The following is a 20,566-nucleotide window of genomic DNA, read 5'->3' on the forward strand; positions in this document are numbered from 1 at the left end:
GGACTCTGCCAGTGCAGAATAGGTGTTTCCATTAAACAGCTAAACCACTGCCAAAGCAAAGTGTCAGACAGAAACAGGGCAAAGGGTTGCATTGTTTCAAGATCATCTCTTCTCTCCAGAATGAATTTTCTGTTCATGGACCAAAGCTGAGGTCTTATGCTCTCTGGGGTCATGTAAGGAAATTCCAATCTTCAATTCTCTTTCTATCCTTAAGGCTATTTCCCAGGGAAGGGGTTTTCAAATTGTGTTCCTTGAGGTTCCAAGAAGTGCCAGGGACTATGTATGTGTATAGGGCTAACAAAGGGTGCTGCAGGGAGTGACTGGATGGGGAAGCTCAATGGTTGAGGCTCTGGACCTCTCAGTTCAACTTCAACCTCTGATTTTTTTTCAGGCATTGGGATTTCTCCTAGGAGTGCTCTTTTTTTTTTGATCTGCAAACCATTGTCCTAAGTGAGAGGAAGATGACTGTACCTGTGCTTCTCACGCAGCTAACCATTTCCCAACAGTCTACAAGAAGGAAGATGTAGCTTGGGTCCTGCCTATTTCTTTCTCTCTTTTTTTTTTTTTTTTTTGAGATGGAGCTTTGTTTTTGTTGCCCAGGCTGGAGTGCAATGGCACGATCTCGGCTCACTGCAACCTCTGCCTCCGGGTTCAAGGAATTTTCCTGCCTCAGCCTCCCAAGTAGCTGGGATTACAGGTGCCTGCCACCATGCCCAGCTAATTTTTTGTTTTTATTTTTAGTAGAGACAGGTTTCACCATGTTGGCCAGGCTGGTCTCAAACTCCTGGCCTCAAGTGATCTGCCCGCCTCAGCCTCCCAAAGTGCTGGTACTGGGATTACAAGCCTGAGCCACTGCGCCCGGACCAGCTCTTGCCTATTTCAACCGTGTAGTCTGAGTCCACACTAGCAGCTCCCTGACTCCAGGGGCTCCTGAGATACTTTTCTGCAAAAAATCTCCTTAGGCATGTCATTTGTTTTCCAAACCCCCTTCTCCGATTTCACTAATTCCCAATTTCCCTGCATTTGACAAATGCAATTAACAAGACTCGATCAGTTCCTGGCCGACAGCCCTCATCAATCAATACAAAGACTGCACAAGGCTGAGGGGGAAGGGAAGGTAGCCGCAGTACAGGGGAGGTGGGCTTACCCCTCTTCTTCTACGAATGACCCCTCCAAACCTCTCAGTCTCAAAACATGACACTGGGTTGTCACCTTCACCAACCACTTTCTGCCTTCTGGCTAATACAAGGTGGTATTGTTTGTGTCCTCCACTCCCATGTTTTAAAGGTTTCTCCCAACAACCTCCTCTATCTCCTGTCTTCTCCTTAACAGAAGGCCTTGCCATCTGCTGCCACCATAGCTTGGGAACTCCCCCCAACCCCAGTAGTGCTGGGTGTGATAAATCAGCCATCTCTGTGCTCTCAGCAGGGCCTCTTCCCCACCCACACATTCCATTGACAATTTAGTGATGCTTCCTGACCAGGAGGCTATAAACTCCCCATCACTACCTTCTCCCCATCACTACCCTCTCCCCTCCACACATATGCACCAGAGGACCAAAAGGACAAGGATCTCCAACCTTGTGGTTACTACTGCTTTCACAGCCGCTTCTTTGCCCTCCCCTTCCCAGGGTCCAAGCCTTCCCTTCCCAGTTGGTTTAAAAGTCAAGATTTATCCTCCTCACCCTTCCACTCTGCAAGTAGCCTCAGCCTCCCCTCCCTCACCACAGGGTGACAGCCTTTTCCCCTGGAGCCCTGCCTGCTACAGCCCCGTGCATCTTTCCACCTCATCAACTTTTCATCTCTTTGTAAACCGAATCGAGAAGTGTCTCCCTCCTCCCTCCCTCTCTCTCCTTCTCCGTTATTAGCTTCATGAGTGGGGACGTTAATGTATTCACTAGACAATGTCTTCACACCACTGTTTCCTGTAATTACAGTCACTTCCTTCCCACTGTCCTGGCTTATTTGACTGAAAAGTGCTTGGAGGAGGGACAGTGTGACAAAAGACGCAACACAGGCTGAGGTTGAGTAGTGAGTAGTGTAATGTTAACATCCAAGAAAGTAAAACAAATAGTCACCTCTGCAGCAGCTCATTAATGACTGGTAACACATAGAGGTCAATGTGCCAGAACTTAAAGTATTGATACAATTGAAGGCCCTTCCACTATAAATAGGATGGGGGATGGGTCACTGTATCCATATTACCAATGATAGTCACCTCAAGAAACACAAGCAGCTGCATCCACCCTCTTTCAGGGAGTAGAGCCACTGTACTTCTCATGTAGATCAGCTACATTGTCACTGGAGACTCTGATCCAGCCATCCTCCCGCACGTGGTAGAGGTTGACTGCACCTCCTGAGTAGGCATCTCGGTAGGTGGCTTGGTAGATGGCTCGACGGGCCAGATCATAGGCCTGCTCCACTTCCAGGTCATAGGAATAGCCCCGATCCATGACCCCATACGCATACACAGAGCCAGAACCTACAGAGAAGGTGGCCCCTGAGATCCGGTTCCCTTCACTGTCCACGTAGTAGAGGCCTGGAAAGGGAGATGAGGTTAGCAGGAAAAAAAAAAAAAAAAAGATCACCCCTTTTGATATCTAATTCATATGCCAAGGCAGTAGTTCTTTTATTTTGAAATGGAGTTTCGCTCTTGTTGCCCAGGCTGGAGTGCAATGGTGCCATCTCGGCTCACCACAACCTCCACCTCCCGGGTTGAAGTGAATTCTCCTGCCTCAGCTTCCCAGGTAGCTGGGATTACAGGTACTTGCAACCATGCCCAGCTAATTTTTGTATTTTTAGTAGATTTAGTAGATTTAGGGATTTCACCATGTTGGTCAGGCTGGTCTCGAACTCCTGACCTCTGGGGATCTGCCCTCCTCAGACTCCCAAAGTGCTGGGATTATAGGCATGAGCCACCTCGCCCGGTTAGCAGTTCTCTTAAAACCTAGAATAAAATTAAAAAAATAAAAAAGAGGCCGGGCGCAGTGGCTCAAGCCTGTAATCCCAGCACTTTGAGAGGCCAAGACGGGTGGATCACGAGGTCAGGAGATCGAGACCATCCTGGCTAACACAGTGAAACCCCATCTCTACTAAAAAAATACAAAAAACTAGCCAGGCGAGGTGGCGGGCACCTGTAGTCCCAGCTACTCGGGAGGCTGAGGCAGGAGAATGGCGTAAACCCGGGAGGCGGAGCTTGCAGTGAGCTGAGATCTGGCCACTGCACTCCAGCCTGGGCGACCGAGCAAGACTCCGTCTCAACAAAAAATAAAAGTAAAAAAATAAAAAAGTATGTCAGGCAAGGTGGCTCACACCTGTAATCCCAGCACTTTGGGAGGCCGAGGTGGGCAGATCACCTGAGGTCAAGAGTTCGAGACCAGCCTGACCAACATGAAGAAACCCCGTCTCTACTAAAAATACAAAATTTGCCGGGCATGGTGGCACATGCCTATTATCCCAGCTACTCGGGAGGCAGGATAATCACTTGAACCTGGGAGGCAGAGGTTGCGGTGAGCCAAGATCACACCATTGCACTCCAGCCTGGGCAACAAGAGTGAAATTCTGTCTCAAAATAAAATAATAATAAATAATATATATTAAAAAAGAGAAACCCAGGGAAGCCAACATAAATACAAGATAGGACTTCTATGAAATTATTATTATTCTTTTAAAAGCTAGCTGGGTGTGGTAGTACATGTCTGTGGGAGGTTGAAACAGGAGGACTGTTTGAGCTCAGGAGGTGCAGGCTGCAGTGAGCTATAGTCACACCACCACACTCCAGCTTGGGCAACAGACTGAGATGCTGTCTTCAGAAAAAAAAAAAAAAAAAAAAAAACCTGAAGGAATAAAATTTAATATTAAGACTCCAGGATTCTACAACATACCATCCCATCTCACCTTACATTATGGTAACTACCTTGCCATGTTGCCGATCCTCTCAGCACACCCACAAAGCAAGTATATTCCAAATGACTTAGGTTTCAAGCACAGAACTTCAGACACTGTTAAAGATAACATTTAAAACATAATCCCCAGCCAGGCGCAGTGGCTCAAGCCTGTAATCCCAGCACTCTGGGAGGCCGAGGCAAGTCGGTCACCTGAGACTGGGAGTTCAAGACAAGCCTGACCAACATGGAGAAACCCTGTCTCTACTAAAAATACAAAATTAGCCGGGCGTGGTGGCGCATGCCTGTAATCCCAGCTACTCAGGAGGCTGAGGCAGGAGAATCACTTGAACTTGGGAGGTGGAGGTTCCAGTGAGCCAAGATCGCACCATTGCACTCCAGCCTGGGCAACAAGAGTGAAACTCCGTCTCAAGAAACAAACAAACAAAACATAATCCCCACTCGCCCACCAAAAGACCCCATAATCCCAGTCACTTGAGCCCAGGAGGTTGAGATCACAGTGAGCTGTGATTATGCCACTGCACTCCAGCCTGTGTGACAGAAAAACAAATTCCATAATCCCAGAACTCAAAGAGTTTAAAATATCTGGAGAACAAGACACAGGAGGATAATAAAGCCTAGAGTTCGTAATCATATTGTAAAGACCTGCACTGTCCATATGGTAGCCACTAGCCACATGGGACTAGTTGAGCATTTGAAATGAACTAGTACTACCTGCTGACATAATATTTTGGATTTATTAGGTTAAACAAAATATGTTGAAATTAATTTTTTTCTTTTTAATTTAAAAAATGTAGCTAGTATAAAATGTAAAATTATGTAGATGGCTCACATTGTATTTCTATTGCTGGTATAGAACAAGGTTTGGCCAGGCCAACTGCCTTTATTTTTGTAATTAAAATATTATTGGAACACAGCCACTGTTTCCATACTGTCTATGATTGTTTTGTGCAACACCAGCAGAGTTAAGTATTTGAGACAAAGATTTAGGCCTGCAGGCCTAAAATATTTACTATTTGGCTCTTTATGAAAAAACTAGCTACCTTTTGGTACAGATGAAAATTTAGACAAAGTGTTCAATCCCAACTGCCTACTGGATCCCTCCAGCTGAATGCCTTTGTCATCAAGTTCAGATTCAAACTTCCTAAACTTAGATGCCAGTGGTTCTTCATTACCTACCAAACTCATCTCTCTTGTGCGCCACTAACCCACGCTTCCTCCTGTCTTCTGAAATTCTGCCAATGGCATCACTACTCTTTTTCCTATTTTAGTGGTTCTCACATCTCACCGTGCACTAGAGTCATCTAACAAAGATTTTTTTCAAAAATGCATAGGACTTACCCTAGGTGTTTTTTATAATTGGGGTGGGGTGGGAAACAGGTATGGAACTTGTTTTTTAAGTCCTCCAGGTGATTCTAACGCAAGCCAGCTTGAGCACCACTGCCCTTATTGGTTTTCAGGTTCAGGTGATTCTCATGTCTACTTTACTGCTTTCTCTGGCCCATTCTCAGCCCCACTGCCATGCTTTTGCCTAGGGGGGTCACCATCTGGTTCCAACGTACCCTTCTGGCTTTTTGGCTCACTATTCCCCTTCACCCACTTAGTTCCAATTAAACTGGACTTTCAGTTACTCCTCAAAAGCTTCATGCTTCTTTCCTCCCTTTCTTTGTTATGTTCCCTTTCCTTTTTTCACATCCAGGACAACTACCACCAATCCATGAAGTCTTCCCTAATTCCTCCCATCATAAGTAATCTCTTCCTCCTCAAAACTCCTTCGGCATTTGACTGGTTCTTTTTATTGACTGACTGACTGATTTTTCAGACAAAGTTTTGCTTGTTTCCTTCCCAAGCTGGAGTGCAATGGCACGATCTCAGCTTACTGCAACCTCTGCCTCCCAGGTTCAAGTGGTTGTCCTGCCTCAGCCTCCTGAGGAGCTGGGATTATAGGCATGCCCCTCCAGGGTCCAAGAGATTCTCCTGCCTCATCTCCCTGAGTAGCTGGGTTTACAGGCATGTGCCACCACAATTTTGTATTTTTAGTAGAGACAGGGTTCCACCATGTTGGTCAGGCTGGTCTTGAACTCCTGACGTCAGGTGATCCACCTGTCTCAGCCTCCCAAAGTGCTGAGATTACAGGCGTGAACCACTGCGCCCAGCCAACTGGTTCTTTTAAAAATGGTATTTATCAGGCCGGGCGCGGTGGCTCACGCTTGTAATCCCAGTACTTTGGGAGTCTGAGGCAGGTGGATCACCTGAGGTCAGGAGATTGACACCATCCTGGCTAACACGGTGAAACCCCGTCTCTACTAAAAATACAAAAAATTAGCCAGGCACGGTGGCGGGTGCCTGTAGTCCCAGCTACACAGGAGGCTGAGGCAGGAGAATGGCGTGAACCCGGAAGGCCGAGCTTGCAGTGAGCAGAGATCATGCCACTGCACTCCAGCCTGGGTGACAGAGTGAGACTCCGTCTCAAAAAAAATATATTTATCTTATTCAGCCTTGGGTTAAGTACAGTCGTCCTTTTGTATATGAAGGGGATTTGTCCCAAGACCCCTGCATATACCAAAATCTATGCACACTCAAGTCCCAAAGTTGGCCCTGCAAAACCTGCATATATAAAAAGTTGGCCGGGTGTGGTGGCTCACGCCTGTAATCCCAGCACTTTGGGAGGCTGAGGCAGGTGGATCACCTGAGGTCAGGAGTTTAAGACCAGCCTGGCCAACATGGTGAAACCCTGTCTCTACTAAAAACATAAAAGTTAGCTGGCAGGGTGGTAGATACCTGTAATCCCAGCTACTCGGGAGGCTGAGGCAGAAGAATCACTTGAACCCAGGAGGCGGAGGTTACACTGAGCCGAGATGGCACCATTGTACTCCAGCCTGGGTGACAAGAGCAAAACTCCACCCCCTAAATAAATAAATAAATAAATAAATTGGCCCTGTGTATATTCAGGTTTCCAATTCTGGGAATGTGTATTTTCCATCAGAATTAGGTTGAAAAATATCTGCATATAAGTGAACCTGAGTGATTCAAATCCATGTTGCTCAAGGGCCAACTGTAATATGAGGCAAGGGGCTGACTCGCAATGAATGGGACAGGGTAGTCAGGAAGGCCTCTTGAAGGTACTATTTAAATGATGCTCAGTCTCCCTGGATTTTCCTTGCTACCCAGTCCCTGTACTCTCTTACACTGTTTCCATCACCTAGAACAAATCCACCAGTTAAGGGTTCAAAGCAGCAATTCCAAAATGCTTCCCTGGATCATGTAAAATGTATGGAACTGTCTTTTCCCACCTTTCAGAGAATAGCGTCTCAATTTCCAAAGTAACAAACTGAGCTCCTCTCTCACATCCAGTTTTTAATTTCCTTTCATCCTCCATTGGGTAGTAAGCAGATACTCCCTACATCCCTTTCTATCCTCATTTGAAAGCAAGTGAAAAAGTGGTAGGTATCCTATAATTGTTCTACAAGGTAACTAGGTATTTAGTAAACAGGTAAATTAATGAAGCAAAAACAAAAGGAGGAAATAATAATTATTTTTAAGCATATGGAAGGGAAAAGTAGAAAGTGACTAGCTACACTCCAACTTTACTAAAGGGACATTTCAAAACTGGCTGATGAGGAAATGACATCAAATACAGAGTCGAACTTTCTGGCAAGTTTCTTAAATGCTGGAAAGGAAAAATAGGCTAAGGAACTTATTTTCAGAGATGATAGAACAGGACCTAGCACGATTGTTAAGGGTGATTATAACCAGCAAAGAAATAAAAGAAATGAGCCCAGGACTGGGCGCAATGGCTCACCCCTGTAATCTCAACACTTTGGCAGGCTGAGGTGGGCAGATCACCTGAGGTCAGGAGTTCAAGGCCAGCATGGTGAAACCCTGTCTCTACTAAAAATACAAAATTTAGATGGGCATGGTGGCGCATGCCTGTAGTCTCAGCTACATGGGAGGTTGAGGCAGGAGAATCACTTGAACCTGGGAGGCGGAGAGTGCAGTGAGCTGAGATTGCACCACTGCACTCCAGCAGGGGCGACAAGAGTGAGACTCTATACCCACGCCCCCCAAAAAAGAGAGGAGCCCAAAAGGCTCCTTCTAGGCCAAAGACTCTCTAAAGAAAAAAGGAGAAGAGGCCAGGTGCAGTGGCTCACGCCTTTAATCCTAGCACTTTGGGAAGCTGAGGCAGGCGAATCACCTGAGGTCAGGATTTTGAGACCAGCCTGGCCAACATGGTGAAACCCCATCTCTACTAAAAATACAAAATTAGCTGGGCATGGTGGCAGGCGCTTGTAATCCCAGGTACTTGGGAGGCTGCAGCAGGAGAATTGTTTGAACCCAGGAGGCAGAGGTTGCAGTGAGCCGAGACAATGCCATTGCACTCCAGACTAGGCGACAAGAGCAAAACTTCGTCTCAAAAAAAAAAAAAAAAAAAAAAAGAAAAGAAAAAAACAGAAGAGAAATGACTAACTTTTGAGGGACAACCATATATTAGAGTCTAATACAGTAGCCACAAGCCACACATGGCCAATGAACACTTCAAATAGCACTACTGCTACATGTAAGATTCAACAAATTCTTAAATTCTTTTTTTTTTTGGAGACAGAGTCTCACTCTATTGCCCAGGCTGGAGTGCAGTGGCGCGATCTCTGCTCACTGCAACATCCACCTCCTGGGTTCAAGTGATTCTCGTGCCTCAGCCTCCTGAGTAGCTGGGATTACAGGCACCTGCCACCACGCCAGGCTAATTTTTGTATTTTTAGTAGAGATGGGGTTTCGCCATGTTGGCCAGGCTGGTCTTGAATTCCTGACCTCACGTGATCCACCTGCCTCGGCCTCCTAAAGTGCTGGGATTACAAGTATGACCCACCACGCCTGGCCTCTGGGTCTTATTTTATAGGAGAGAGAACAGATGGAAAATTATTAGCCAGACACTATACTAGTAGGTTTACATTTGTTACCTCACTTAACCAATATAACAGATGATAAAACAGAGGCTGAGAAAATATGCATGCCCACTGTCAAACAGGTAGTCAATGACACAGCTGATTTAACTCTATCCCTTTTCCTATACTACAGTGCCTTCCTTGAAAAAGAGAAGGAACAGGCTGGGTGCGGTGGCTTATACCTGTAATCCCAGCACTTTGGGAGGCCAAGGCCAAGGTCAGTGGATCATGTGCGTTGGATACCAGCTTAGCAAACATGGTGAAATCCCGTCTCTACTAAAAACACAAAAATAAGGCCGGGCACAGTGACTCACGACTGTAATCCCAGTCCTTTGGGAGGCCGAGGAGGGTGGATCACCTGAGGTAAGGAGTTCGAGACCAGCCTGACCAAGATGGCAAACCCCCATCTCTACTAAAAATACAAAAATTAGCCAGGTGTGGTGGTGCATGCCTATAATCCCAGCTACTTCGGGGGCAGAGGCAGGAGAATCGCCTGAATCCCGGAGGTGGAGGTTGAAATAAGCCAAGATTGCACCATTGCACTCCAGCCTAGGTGACAAGAGCGAAACTCCGTCTCAAAAAAAACCAAAAACAAAAACTAACCAGGTATGGTGGCGGGCGCCTGTAATCCCAGCTACACGGGAAGCTGAGGCATGAGAATCACTTAAACCTGGGGGCGGAGGCTGCAGTGAGCTAAGATCATGCCACTGCACTGCAGCCTGAGTGACAGAATGAGCCACAGTCTCAAAAAAAAAAAAAAAAGGAGAGAGAAAGAAGGGCTAAGGACCTAATTACACTTCCTCAGCATTGACACCAAACCCTTTAATTCATCTGTCCATACAACTCCTCCTCTCCGTAGTGTCAGCCCAAGGATAATGTGGTTGCAGCTTAACTCACCAGGGCCTCTCTTATCCCAGCCACAGATCATGGTGCCCATGGACAGCCCCATGCCTTTGTACTGATACACCATGTTGGCAAGCAGTTTGGAGGCAGCTGCTACAGAGATGCGTTCCTTATTTCGAAGCTCATAGATTCGACATTGCCGCGCCAACAGCCGTTCCCAGAAGCTGCAATCCGCTGCGCCCCCAGCCATGGTGCCTAGCAGGTATGGGTTGATCTCTATCACCTTCTTCACCGTCTGGGAGGCAATGTAAGCACCCGCTGTAGCCCTGGAGTCAGCTGCAACTATGACTCCATGGCGGAACTGTTAAGATCAGAGGAAAACACAAAACAGGCCACATAAGACCACAAAAACACTCCTACCATACTTCTTTTTGCATCAGTCCAAACCCAGCACATCTCTTTCTCCATCCTTTTATACTTCACAGTACACTTCTCTACTTCCCCATATATTAATGTCACCTGAGCTTCACATCTCAATCCCTTTACATGGATATAACTCATATTAAATTCATTTTATAGGATGGGCGTGGTGGCTCACTCCTGTAATCTTGGCATTTTGGGAGGCCAAGGCGGGAGGATCGCTTGAGGCCAGGTGCTGGAGACCAGCCTGGGCAACACAGGGAGATCCACCTCTACAAAAAATAAAAAACTTAGCCTGTCGTGGTGGTGTGTGCCTATAGTCTCAGCTACTCTGGAGGCTGAGGCGCTGGCGCCATTGCACTCCAGCCTGAGCGACAGGGCGAAGCCCTGTCTCAAAAACAACAAAAAAAATCATTTTATAGATGAGGAACCCAGCTTCCCCTTTATGCCAGTTTCGGTTACCCTTGCCTTGAGGGGCCGCCCAGTTTCCAAAACTTTGGTAAACGGTTACAATAGCCTTCCCTCGGCCAAGGTTCATTGTTGTTGCGGCCTTTCCCCTTTCCCAGCTAGAAGATCCTGAACAGCAGCAACCTGGGGTCGCCTAGGAATCAACCCAAGAGGCCTCAGCTTCCTTCCCCGACTTACCCCCAGCCCCACCGCCACCCTCTCCAACCAGAGCAAAGACAGGAGTCTCCTGGGTCAATGAGACAGCAAAACTGCTGCGGTCCGAACGAGAGGACCGCGCCTCCGCCTGGGTTGGTGGCCAAGGCCACCGCAAACTCCGGTCAGGCTGGGAGGCCAGGCAAGTCGCGGGCGTTCAATAATCAGCCAGGCAAGGGGGCTGGCTCCGCACCTTGAAGGCCAGGGTGGTTGTTCCATGAAGCATTTCGATCCCTGGCTCTTCTGGGACACCCCAGCCGGGCGCGGCCAGACTCAGCCCATCACTGGGACTCCCTGGACCTATATCTAGCAGATCTGCACGACCCCCGAGTCCGAAAAACCCGCGCTGGTTCACTGGTAGCGGTCTCTCCAACACGCTGGCAAGCGCCATGTCTAGTGTGGGCAGAAAGAACTAACTCTGAGAACGCCTAGCAAAGATAGGTCGGGCAACGCCTCGCCGTCACAGCTTCACTTCCTATTAAATCTATTCCCGAAAGGAGCCATTTTGACTGCTGGCAACCACGCCTCCAAAAAGAAGCGCCAGATGGGAAAGACCATTTTCACGAAGGGCGTTGGGGAAATAGATGGCTTCACTAATCTTAAACGTACCTGCCATCTTGGCTTTGGTCATGCAAGTAGTCCTAGATCAGGGTAACCTCAAATTCACAGGAAGTGTCTGAAAACGTCCATGTTGCGTGAGGGAAGTGAGGTCGGCCATCTTTGAGAAGGGCGTGACTGGTTGAAAATTGGTTCTGAACCCTTAGCAGTGGGTCCGCCCACTCCAGCCCGGTGTCCAAGCAACAGGTTACATCGCTGCTGCTTCAGCACCTTGTTAACGCCCCTGAGGTTGCCATCTTGTTTAAGGGCACCCTCTAAAACTGGATAAAATAATGATCCATTCTGAGGCCATTTCCCTATATTAGTTAAACCACAGTAATTAGTGGTAAAAAACGCAACAAAATAAAGTGCTATACCTCTTGTTGTCAGTCGCCATACAGCAACCCTTCTTTAACAGTAACCGGTTTTTAATATCCAATATTCCTTCTCTTGACTCCTACCGTCTGGTGGAAATTCGAATAAGTAATGAATTGCCTAAAAGGCAGATGGAAGAAGAAAAAGCAAAGGGTCCAGTTAATCCACAAACTAGATTCTCAAGTCAGACCTGAATAAGTGCCAGTAGTAATTTACCATCTCAGAGCCTGGAGGACGGTTGAGACTGCATAAATATGTACCAAGAGATTCTCTAACTTCAACTTGCTAAGATGATGCCCTTTATTCAGGAACGTACTATATTTCATTGCCTCTTCCTCCCTCCACCCACCTTCATTTTTCAAATCTTTTCGGAACTATAACAAACCAGGAAGTGTGCATATGTATGAAATGTTGCCTCCTGCTTTGTGGCTCTATGAAGTCAGTGTCTGGCCTTCCTTGTTGGATTCTAGCAGCAACATCTATCAACATCGAAATTCCACTTTCTTCTGATGCCCAATTCAGCCCCATCTTTCCCCTAGCAGACTCTGCATTTTTCTTTTTCTTTTTCTTTTTCTTTTTCTTTTTTTTTCTTTTTTTCTTTCGAGATGGAGGCTTGCTCTGTCACCTAGGCTGGAGCACAGTGGCACGATCTCTGCTCACTGCAACCTCTGCTTCCCAGGTTCAAGTGATTCTCCTGCCTCAGCCTCCCGAGTAGCTGGGATTACAGGTGCCCGCCACCATGTCCAGCTAATTGTGTGTGTGTGTGTGTGTGTGTGTGTGTGTGTGTGTGTGTGTGTGTGCGTGCGCAGACGAGGTTTCACCACGTTGGCCAGGCTGGTCTCGAACTCCTGACCCCAGGAAGTCCACCCACCTCAGCCTCCCAAAGTGCTGGCATTACAGGCGTGAGCCACTGCGCCCAGCCATATGCTGTATTTTGTTTGTTTGTTTTTGAGACAAAGTCTCGCTCTTGTCCCCCAGGCTGGAGTGCAAGGGCGTGATCTCGGCTCACTGCAACTTCCACCTCCCGGGTTCAAGCGATTCTCTTGCTTCAGCGTCCTGAGTAGCTGGGATTACAGATGCCTGCCACGACTCCTGGCTAATTTTTTTTTTTCTTTTCTTTTTTCTGAGACAGGTTTTGCTCTGTCGCCCAGGCTGGAGTGCAGTGGCGCCATCTCAGCTCACTGCAAGCTCCGCCTCCCCGGTTCCCACCATTCTCCTGCCTCAGCCTCCCGAGTAGCTGGGACTACAGGCGCCCGCCACCAGGCCCAGCTAATTTTCTTTTTCTTTTTTTTTTTGTATTTTTAGTAGAAATGAGTTTCACCTTGTTAGCCAGGATGCTCTCCATCTCCTGACCTCGTGATCCGCCCACCTCGGCCTCCCAAAGTGCTGGGATTACAGGCGTGAGCCACCACCCGACCTCACTCCTGGCTAATTTTTGTGTTTTTAGTAGAGATGGGGTTTCACCATGACCTCAGGTGATCCGCTTGCCTCAGCCTCCCAAAGTGCTGGGATTACAGGTGTGAGCCACTGCACTCGGCCTATGCTGTATTTTTAATGCTGAAATTGGCAACCATTTCCAAGCCCAATCATCAGAATGCAATTAAGCAGATCTTTGTGTTTCACACTTGGATAGTGTGGAAAATGCAGTGTGTCTGTTTACTGGGCATATATTATTTTGCAGTCACTCCTGCAGTGCAACTAGTCCTTCTGGCTTCTTCCAGTGGTTTTTCACTCTGCCACTGATAGCATGTGTACCTCTCTTAAGGCCCTTTCACATTTTACCTGGTTAGAAATTACATTTATCTCCTACTGAATTGTGAGCTTTTAAATACAAGTATTTACTATTCATTTCTGTACCCGCTGTATGCTTAATACATATTTGCCAAATGAACACAGGAAGGAATGACAGCAATGATCTTCTAGTCACAAATGCTTGAAGCCCTTGCTCATCTTTGACAATTTTTTTCTTTCCTTCACATCCAGTTAGTTGCCTGCTCCTGTTGATTATTTCCACTTCAGTGTTTCTCACATTCTTTTTCATTATAACTGATACCACCTTTGGCTTCTTATGTCCTCATTCCGGAATTGCTGAAATATTCTCCTAACTGATTTTTTTTTTCTTTCTTTCTTTCTTTCTTTTTTTTTTTTTTTTTGAGATGGAGTCTCGCTCTGTCGCCCAGGCTGGAGTGCAGTGGCACAATCTTGGCTCACTGCAACCTCTATCTCCCGGATTCAAGTGATTCTCCTGCCTTAGCCTCCCAAGTAGCTGGAACTACAGGAGTGTGCCACCATGGCTGGATAATTTTTTTTTTTTTTTTGTATTTTAAGTAGAGATGGGGTTTTGCCATGTTGGCCAGGCTGGTCTTGAACTCCTGACCTCAGATGATCTGCCCACCTCAGTCTTCCACAGTGCTGGGATTACAGGTGTGAGCCACCATGCCTGGCCTTCTCCTAACTGATTTGTGGATCTAAATTGTCACTCTCTGATTCATTCTGCACAGCATCAGATTTGTTTTCCTAAAACACCGTTTTGTTTTGTTTTTTTTTTAAGTAGAGTTTTGCTCTTGTCAACCAGGCTGGAGTGCAGTGGCGTTATCTTAGCTCACTGCAACCTCTGCTTCCCAGGTTCAAGCGATTCTCCTGCCTCAGCCTCCTAAGTAGCTGGGATTACAGGCGCTTGCCACCATGCCCAGTTATTTTTTTTTTTTTCTTTTTGTATTTTTAGTAGATATGGGATTTTGCCATGTTGGGCAGGCTGGCCTTGAACTCCTGACCTCAGGTGATCTGCCTGCCATGGCCTCCCAAAGTGCTGGGATTACAGGCGTGAGCCACCGAGCCAGGCCTAAAACACCATCTTGATCTTAACACTCACCTGCTTAAAAATGTTCTGTGGGCCAGGCGTGGTGGGTTGTGCCTGTAATCCCAGCACTATGGGAGGCCAAGGTGGGCGGATCACGAGGTCAGGAGATCGAGATCATCCTGGCTAACATTTTGTCTCTACTAAAAGTATTTTGTATTTTGTCTCTACTAAAAATACAAAAAATTAGTCGGGCGCAGTGGCACACGCTTATAGTCCCAGCTACTCTGGAGGCTGAGGCAGGAGAATCGCTTGAACCCGGGAGGTGGAGGTTGCAGTGAGCAGAGATCTCACCACTGCACTCCAGCCTGGGCGACAGAGCGAGACTCCATCTCAAAAAAAAAAAAAAAAAAGTTCTGTGAATTCAAGCTCCTCAGCATAGCAATCAAGGCCTTCCATAATCCATTCCCAACCTACCTCACATGCGTTCTCTGCTCCAGGGTCCCTATTCCTGGGGACCTCATTAAGGAGAAGTACAAATGATAAGTGCTGTGGTTCAGAGGTGGGTGAGGGAGTCAATATAGATTGGAAAGAGGCTGTGGATCCAGGATGGCTTTGTCAAGGTCTGGATTCACTTTTCTAAATCTGACTTGGTCCGCTCACAGCCTCTCCTTTCTCAGCCCATACCTGGGAAGGAATTTCACAACAGGTGACACTTAAGCCAGATTGTGGAATACGATTCAAATCGGTGAAAGGGAGGTGGGAGATGTGTTAGGAATAGAGAGAAAAGAGCCTGTGATAGATAGATTTAGATTGGACCATAGTGGGTCTTACATGCCAGCTTGGGATAGAAGAGAAAATCAAATCAGCAAGATTTGATTTTATCTTATAACTCTCCAAGTTTTCCTAACAAAGAAAACACAGGATTTGAGTAATACTTTAGGAAAACATGTCCATGTAAAGGGTAAGATTACAATGGGAGACTGGTGAATGCTCAATTAGGAGGTCATTCAACTGTTCAGACCTGACTTGATAATGGCTTGACCTAGGGAGGTGGCAATCCATCTACAAAGAGTCTAAGACTTAGCCTTTAGAAAGAAGATATATTCTAGGCTGGGCTCAGTGGCTCACACCTGTAATCCCAATACTTTGGGAGGCCGAGGTGGGTGGATCACCTCAGGTCAGGAGTTCGAGACCAGCCTGGCCAAGATGGCGAAATCCTGTCTCTACTAAAAGTACAAAAATTACCTGGGTGTGGTGGTGGGTACCTGTAATCCCACCTACTTGGGAAGCTGAGGCAAGAGAATCGCTTGAGCCTGGGAGGCAGAGGTTGGGTGAGCCAAGATCACAACATTGCACTCCAGTCTGGGTGACAAGAGTGAAACTCCGTCTCAAAAAGAAAGAATTAAAGAAGATATATTCTTACCTTTCAGCAAGATTTCCTGGTGGTCCTACACCAATGAGAAGAGAAGGAGTGGTTGGACCTTAGCATGCCCTTTGGGTTTCTCCAACTTTCCCATGGCCATGTTTACACCTTTCCTTAGTACTGAGGCCCCAGACAGCTATGATGCCACAGCCCCACCATCATTATGTCTGGAGGGTCCAGACTCTTTCCTTTGTGTGTGGGTCTGTTTCTTCAAATAAATCCATTTCCACAGCACCACCTTGAGATGCAACGTTTAGTAAAACATAAGTATGGCATATGTTGCTGCAGTAGTTGCAGCTTGTCACTCTGCCCCAATTAACTGGCTTTTTTTTTTTTTTTTTTGAGACAGGGTCTTACTTTGTTGCCCAGTCTAGAGTGCATGGAGTGCAGTGGCACGATCTCAGCTCACTGCAGCCTCACTCAGTGAGTGCTCAAGTGATCCTCCCACCTCAGCCCTCCACGTAGCTGGGACTACAGACACACACAACCACACCCGGCTAATTTTTTGTATTTTTTGTAGAGGTGAGGTTTCACCATGTTGCCCAGGCTGATCTCGAACTCCTGGGCTCAAGTGATTCACCCGCCTTGGCCTCCCAACGTGCTGAGATTACAGGCGTAAGCCAACACACCTGGCCTTGACTTCAACCTTCTGAAGGGTCAGCTGTCAGGGTCCACCAGCCCCACTCCTGTAAGTCTTAGACCCTGGAATCACAAGCCTCTCTGTTGCCATTGTGAACTATTAGGCAGAAGAGGGAGCAGGAGCTAGAAGGCCACTAGATCCTTTGGACTTCAATACAAGTCAAAGACGTACTGCCAAAGAACTGTCAGGAATGCCATCTCCGTATACAGATAAAAGGACATATTTATCTCCAAAGCAGGGAAGAAAGAGACCTTCAGGTTCTAGTTTCCTTCATTCCTCAGCAATCTGCCTTTGTGGAAAACATTTCAGCCTCTTTCTCCTCCCCGCTGTTAAAAAGTTCTCTTGCTCTTTTTTCTCTTGTCTTTGCTTTAGTCCACTTTTAATTAATTAATTACTTTATTTATTTCTTTATTTTTGAGATGGAATTTCGCTCTTATTGCCCAGGCTGGAGTGCAATGGCGGCTCACTGCAACCTCCACCTCCCGGGTTCAAGCGATTCTCCTGCCTCAGCCTCCCAAGTAGCTGGGATTACAGGCGTCTACCACCACACCTGGCTATTTTTTTTTTGTATTTTCAGTAGAGATGGGGGTTTCACCATGGCGGCCAGGCTGGTCTCGAACTCCTGAACTCAGGTGATCTGCCCTCCTCTGCCTCCTAAAGTGCTGGGATTACAGGCATGAGCCAGGCATGCCCGGCCTTTTTAATTTAATTTTATTTATTTTCCTTTCTTTATTTTTTGTTGAGACAGGGTGTCACTGTGTTGCCCAGGCAGGAGTGCAGTGGCACAATCATGGCTCACTGCAGCCTTGACCTCTTGGGCTCAGGTGATCCTCTCACCTCAGCTTCCTGAGTAGCTGGGATTACAGGTATGTGCCACCATGCTTGGCTAATTTTTTTTTTTTTTTTTTTTTTTTAGACAGAGTCTTGCTCTGTTACCCAGGCTGGAGTGCAGTAGTTTGATCTCGGCTCACTGCAACCTCCACCTTCTGGGTTCAAGTGATTCTTCTGCCTCAGCTCACGAGCAACTGGGACTACAAGCGCACGAACCACGCCCAGCTAATTTTTTCTTTTTGGTTTGTTTGTATTTTTAGTAGAGATGGGGTTTCACCATATTGGCCAGGCTGGTCTCGAACTCCTGACGTCGTGATCCACCCGCCTCAGCCTCCCAAAGTGCTGGGAAGCGTGAGCCTCCGCTCCCATCCCCGGCTAATTTTTATTTATTTTGTAGAGATGGGGGTCTTGATATGTTGTCCAGGGTGGTCTGGAACTCAGGTTCAAGTCATCCACCTGCCTTGGTCTCCCAAAGTGCTAAAATTACCACTGTGATCCACCACACCCAGCCTCAGTCCATTTTTCTTTCCCCATCTATCCCTTGAGTTCAAAGTGTGAGCTGAGTTCCTTGCTCCCATATCTCTGAAGAGAGTCCCCAGCACCAAGGTCTCCTGCCTCAGTGGGGTTGCAGCACTCTATTCTGACCACATCATTCCACTGAATTGTCTTTACCTCGTCCTAGGCTGGGAGCCCTCTCAGGCCAGGGAGAGGGCCTTATTTGTCTCTATATGCCCAGTGCCCCACATGGGAGAAATGAGGAGCCCAGCCCTGCTGCTTCCATTTGTGCCCACTTTTCTCTGCATTACCCCAGCCCCCCACCTAACTCCAGATAATTGGAGGATGACAGACAGGAGACTCTTTGGGTGACTCTCAGATGCGTCATGGGCAGCAGAAGGTGAAGGTTTGACTGCAAAGGCAGCGTCTTCCTAGTGCTGGAGACTCTACAGGCCTCATCCTGCCTTCTTTCAGCTGTCCTCTGAGATGAAGGCGGCTGCTCCATCAGCCAATCCCAAAGCCTGAATTGGGGATTGAGGAGAAATGAAGCGTCAGCTCACATGCCTTTCTGGCCAGTTCTGGCTGTGGCCCAGCTTCTCTGTAGCGTCCCTCCTACCCCACCAGACCCCAGTCACAAATTCCTGACTTGCTTCTTCCAAACTTCACTCAGTCCCAGGGATGGCTCTGCAGGATGTGTGCAAGTGGCAGTCCCCTGACACCCAGGGACCATCACCTCACCTGCCTCAGGCTGGTGGCTGGGCTGTGCCCCGGGGCTGTGACCCTCAAACCTTCCTACAGATCCATGGCCCCAGACTGGCCCATGGCACTACCACCCTGGCCTTCCGCTTCCGTCATGGAGTCATTGCTGCAGCCGACACGCGTTCCTCTTGTGGCAGCTACGTGGCGTGTCCAGCCTCATGCAAGGTCATCCCTGTGCACCAGCACCTCCTGGGTACCACCTCTGGCACCTCCGCCGACTGTGCTACCTGGTATCGGGTGTTACAGCGGGAGCTGCGGCTTCGGGAACTGAGGGAGGGTCAGCTGCCCAGTGTGGCCAGTGCTGCCAAGCTCTTGTCAGCCATGATGTCTCGATACCGGGGACTGGATCTCTGTGTGGCCACTGCCCTGTGCGGCTGGGACCGCTCTGGCCCTATGCTTTTCTACGTCTATAGCGATGGCACCCGCCTGCAGGGGAATATCTTCTCTGTGGGCTCTGGATCTCCCTATGCCTACGGCGTGCTAGACCGTGGCTATCGCTACGACATGAGCACCCAGGAAGCCTACGCCCTGGCTCGCTGCGCCGTGGCCCATGCCACCCACCGTGATGCCTATTCAGGGGGCTCTGTAGACCTTTTCCACGTACGGGAGAGTGGATGGGAGCATGTGTCACGCAGTGATGCCTGTGTGCTGTACATGGAGTTACAGAAGCTCTTGGAGCCAGAGCCAGAGGAGGATGCCAGCCATGCCCATCCTGAGCCTGCCACTGCCCACAGAGCTGCAGAAGAGAGAGAGCTGTCTGTGGGGCCGGGGGAGATGACACCAGGAGACTACAGGATGCCAGCAGGGACTGAGACAGTGTGAGAAGCAGGACTTGGTTGGGGGTGCTGTAGGCCTGGGGAGCAGGTGGGAGGATGAGCAGCAGGGGAGGGTCCCGCTGGCAGCAGCCTCACGGCATCTGACTCTAGCCTGTATGGGTTACTGGCTTCATTTATTGCAAGTCTCTGTCCTTTCATGACTCCCAGAGCTATTATGGCTCTGCCCAACAAGTTCCTGTTGACTCCCAGTGGATTGGTCCAGCCTTCTTCTTGGCACCAAGTCCATCTTTCAGTCAATACTTGCAGTGCGCCTACTGCATGCCAGACACATGCTAGGTGCTAGACCCTCTTTTCTTGCCATCTTCTCTGCTTTTTTCCATAATCTCATCCCCAGTTTCTCTTAGTTTCAGTCTTCTATATGTCTCAGCTTCAGCGTCTTTGTCTCTTTCTCCTGATCACTTTGTCAGCTTGGTAAGATGGGGCACCCGGGAGGGAAGCAGCCCCTCTGAGAATGAGGTGTAGTGATAGACACCCTTTGGATGTTGATGGGTTTGTCTTATCTGCTCTCTTCCTCTGCCTTGACCATAATGACTAGAATGATTATTCCTTTACTGAATGCAGTTCTCATGACAACGCTTTGAGGTAAAATAAGTCTCACTTTACAGAAGAGGAATCAGGTTCAAAGGGTTATGTGACTTGCCTGGGGTCACACAGTAAATGGCAGAGATGAGACTTAGATCCAGGCCTTCTCCTCCAGGGTCCATGCTCTTTCAGCACAGCTCTCCCTCCCTGCCTGGCCCTCTGCCCTGCCTTTCCTCTCTTCCCTGCAGGCTTCCGGAGAGGGATGCAGAGGGAGAAAGTAGCTGGGCCAAGCCCCTGCCTGGTGGCCAGGGTTGAATGAACCCTGAGGGCCTGGAGGTTGTGAGCTCACAGCAGCTGCTGCCTGCACAGGCTCCTGTGGCTTTATCTTCCAGGCCTGGAGCCATCCCCCACAGTCCGCCCTTGCTCTCCAGATTTCTGGGCCTGGCGGTGCTGCTGCCAGATTTCCCCTCCTCCTTTCTTCCCTTTGCCTTCTTTCCAGCCCCTCCTTCCTGATGCTC

At 48.1% G+C, this 20,566-nt stretch overlaps 2 protein-coding genes and 1 long non-coding RNA gene across 5 annotated transcripts; 2 read left to right on the top strand and 1 right to left on the bottom strand.

Annotated features, from left to right (window-relative positions):
* Positions 1-2,019: 2,019 nt before the first annotated feature.
* PSMB5 (proteasome 20S subunit beta 5) lies at positions 2,020-11,500 on the bottom strand. Of its 3 annotated transcripts, XM_077937667.1 has the most exons (4): positions 10,964-11,165; positions 9,745-10,051; positions 3,916-4,000; positions 2,024-2,538 (listed from the first exon to the last, which is right to left on the bottom strand). In XM_077937667.1, exons 1-4 carry the CDS (start codon positions 11,159-11,161, stop codon positions 2,517-2,519), a joined length of 612 nt encoding a protein of 203 aa, XP_077793793.1. In that variant the 5' UTR covers positions 11,162-11,165; the 3' UTR covers positions 2,024-2,516.
* LOC144330185 (uncharacterized) lies at positions 5,589-10,054 on the top strand. Its single transcript, XR_013396129.1, has 2 exons — positions 5,589-5,954; positions 9,283-10,054. It is a non-coding gene; the product is annotated as an uncharacterized LOC144330185 (long non-coding RNA).
* Positions 11,501-18,591: 7,091 nt separating the features above from the next.
* On the top strand, positions 18,592-20,350 carry PSMB11 (proteasome subunit beta 11). The gene is given in 1 exon segment (NM_001266686.2): positions 18,592-20,350. A coding segment is annotated over 1 exon segment (903 nt). The 5' UTR covers positions 18,592-18,609; the 3' UTR covers positions 19,513-20,350.
* Positions 20,351-20,566: the final 216 nt, after the last annotated feature.

Source organism: Macaca mulatta, chromosome 7 (assembly GCF_049350105.2).
Source record: "Macaca mulatta isolate MMU2019108-1 chromosome 7, T2T-MMU8v2.0, whole genome shotgun sequence".
Classification (NCBI taxonomy): Eukaryota; Metazoa; Chordata; class Mammalia; order Primates; family Cercopithecidae; genus Macaca; species Macaca mulatta.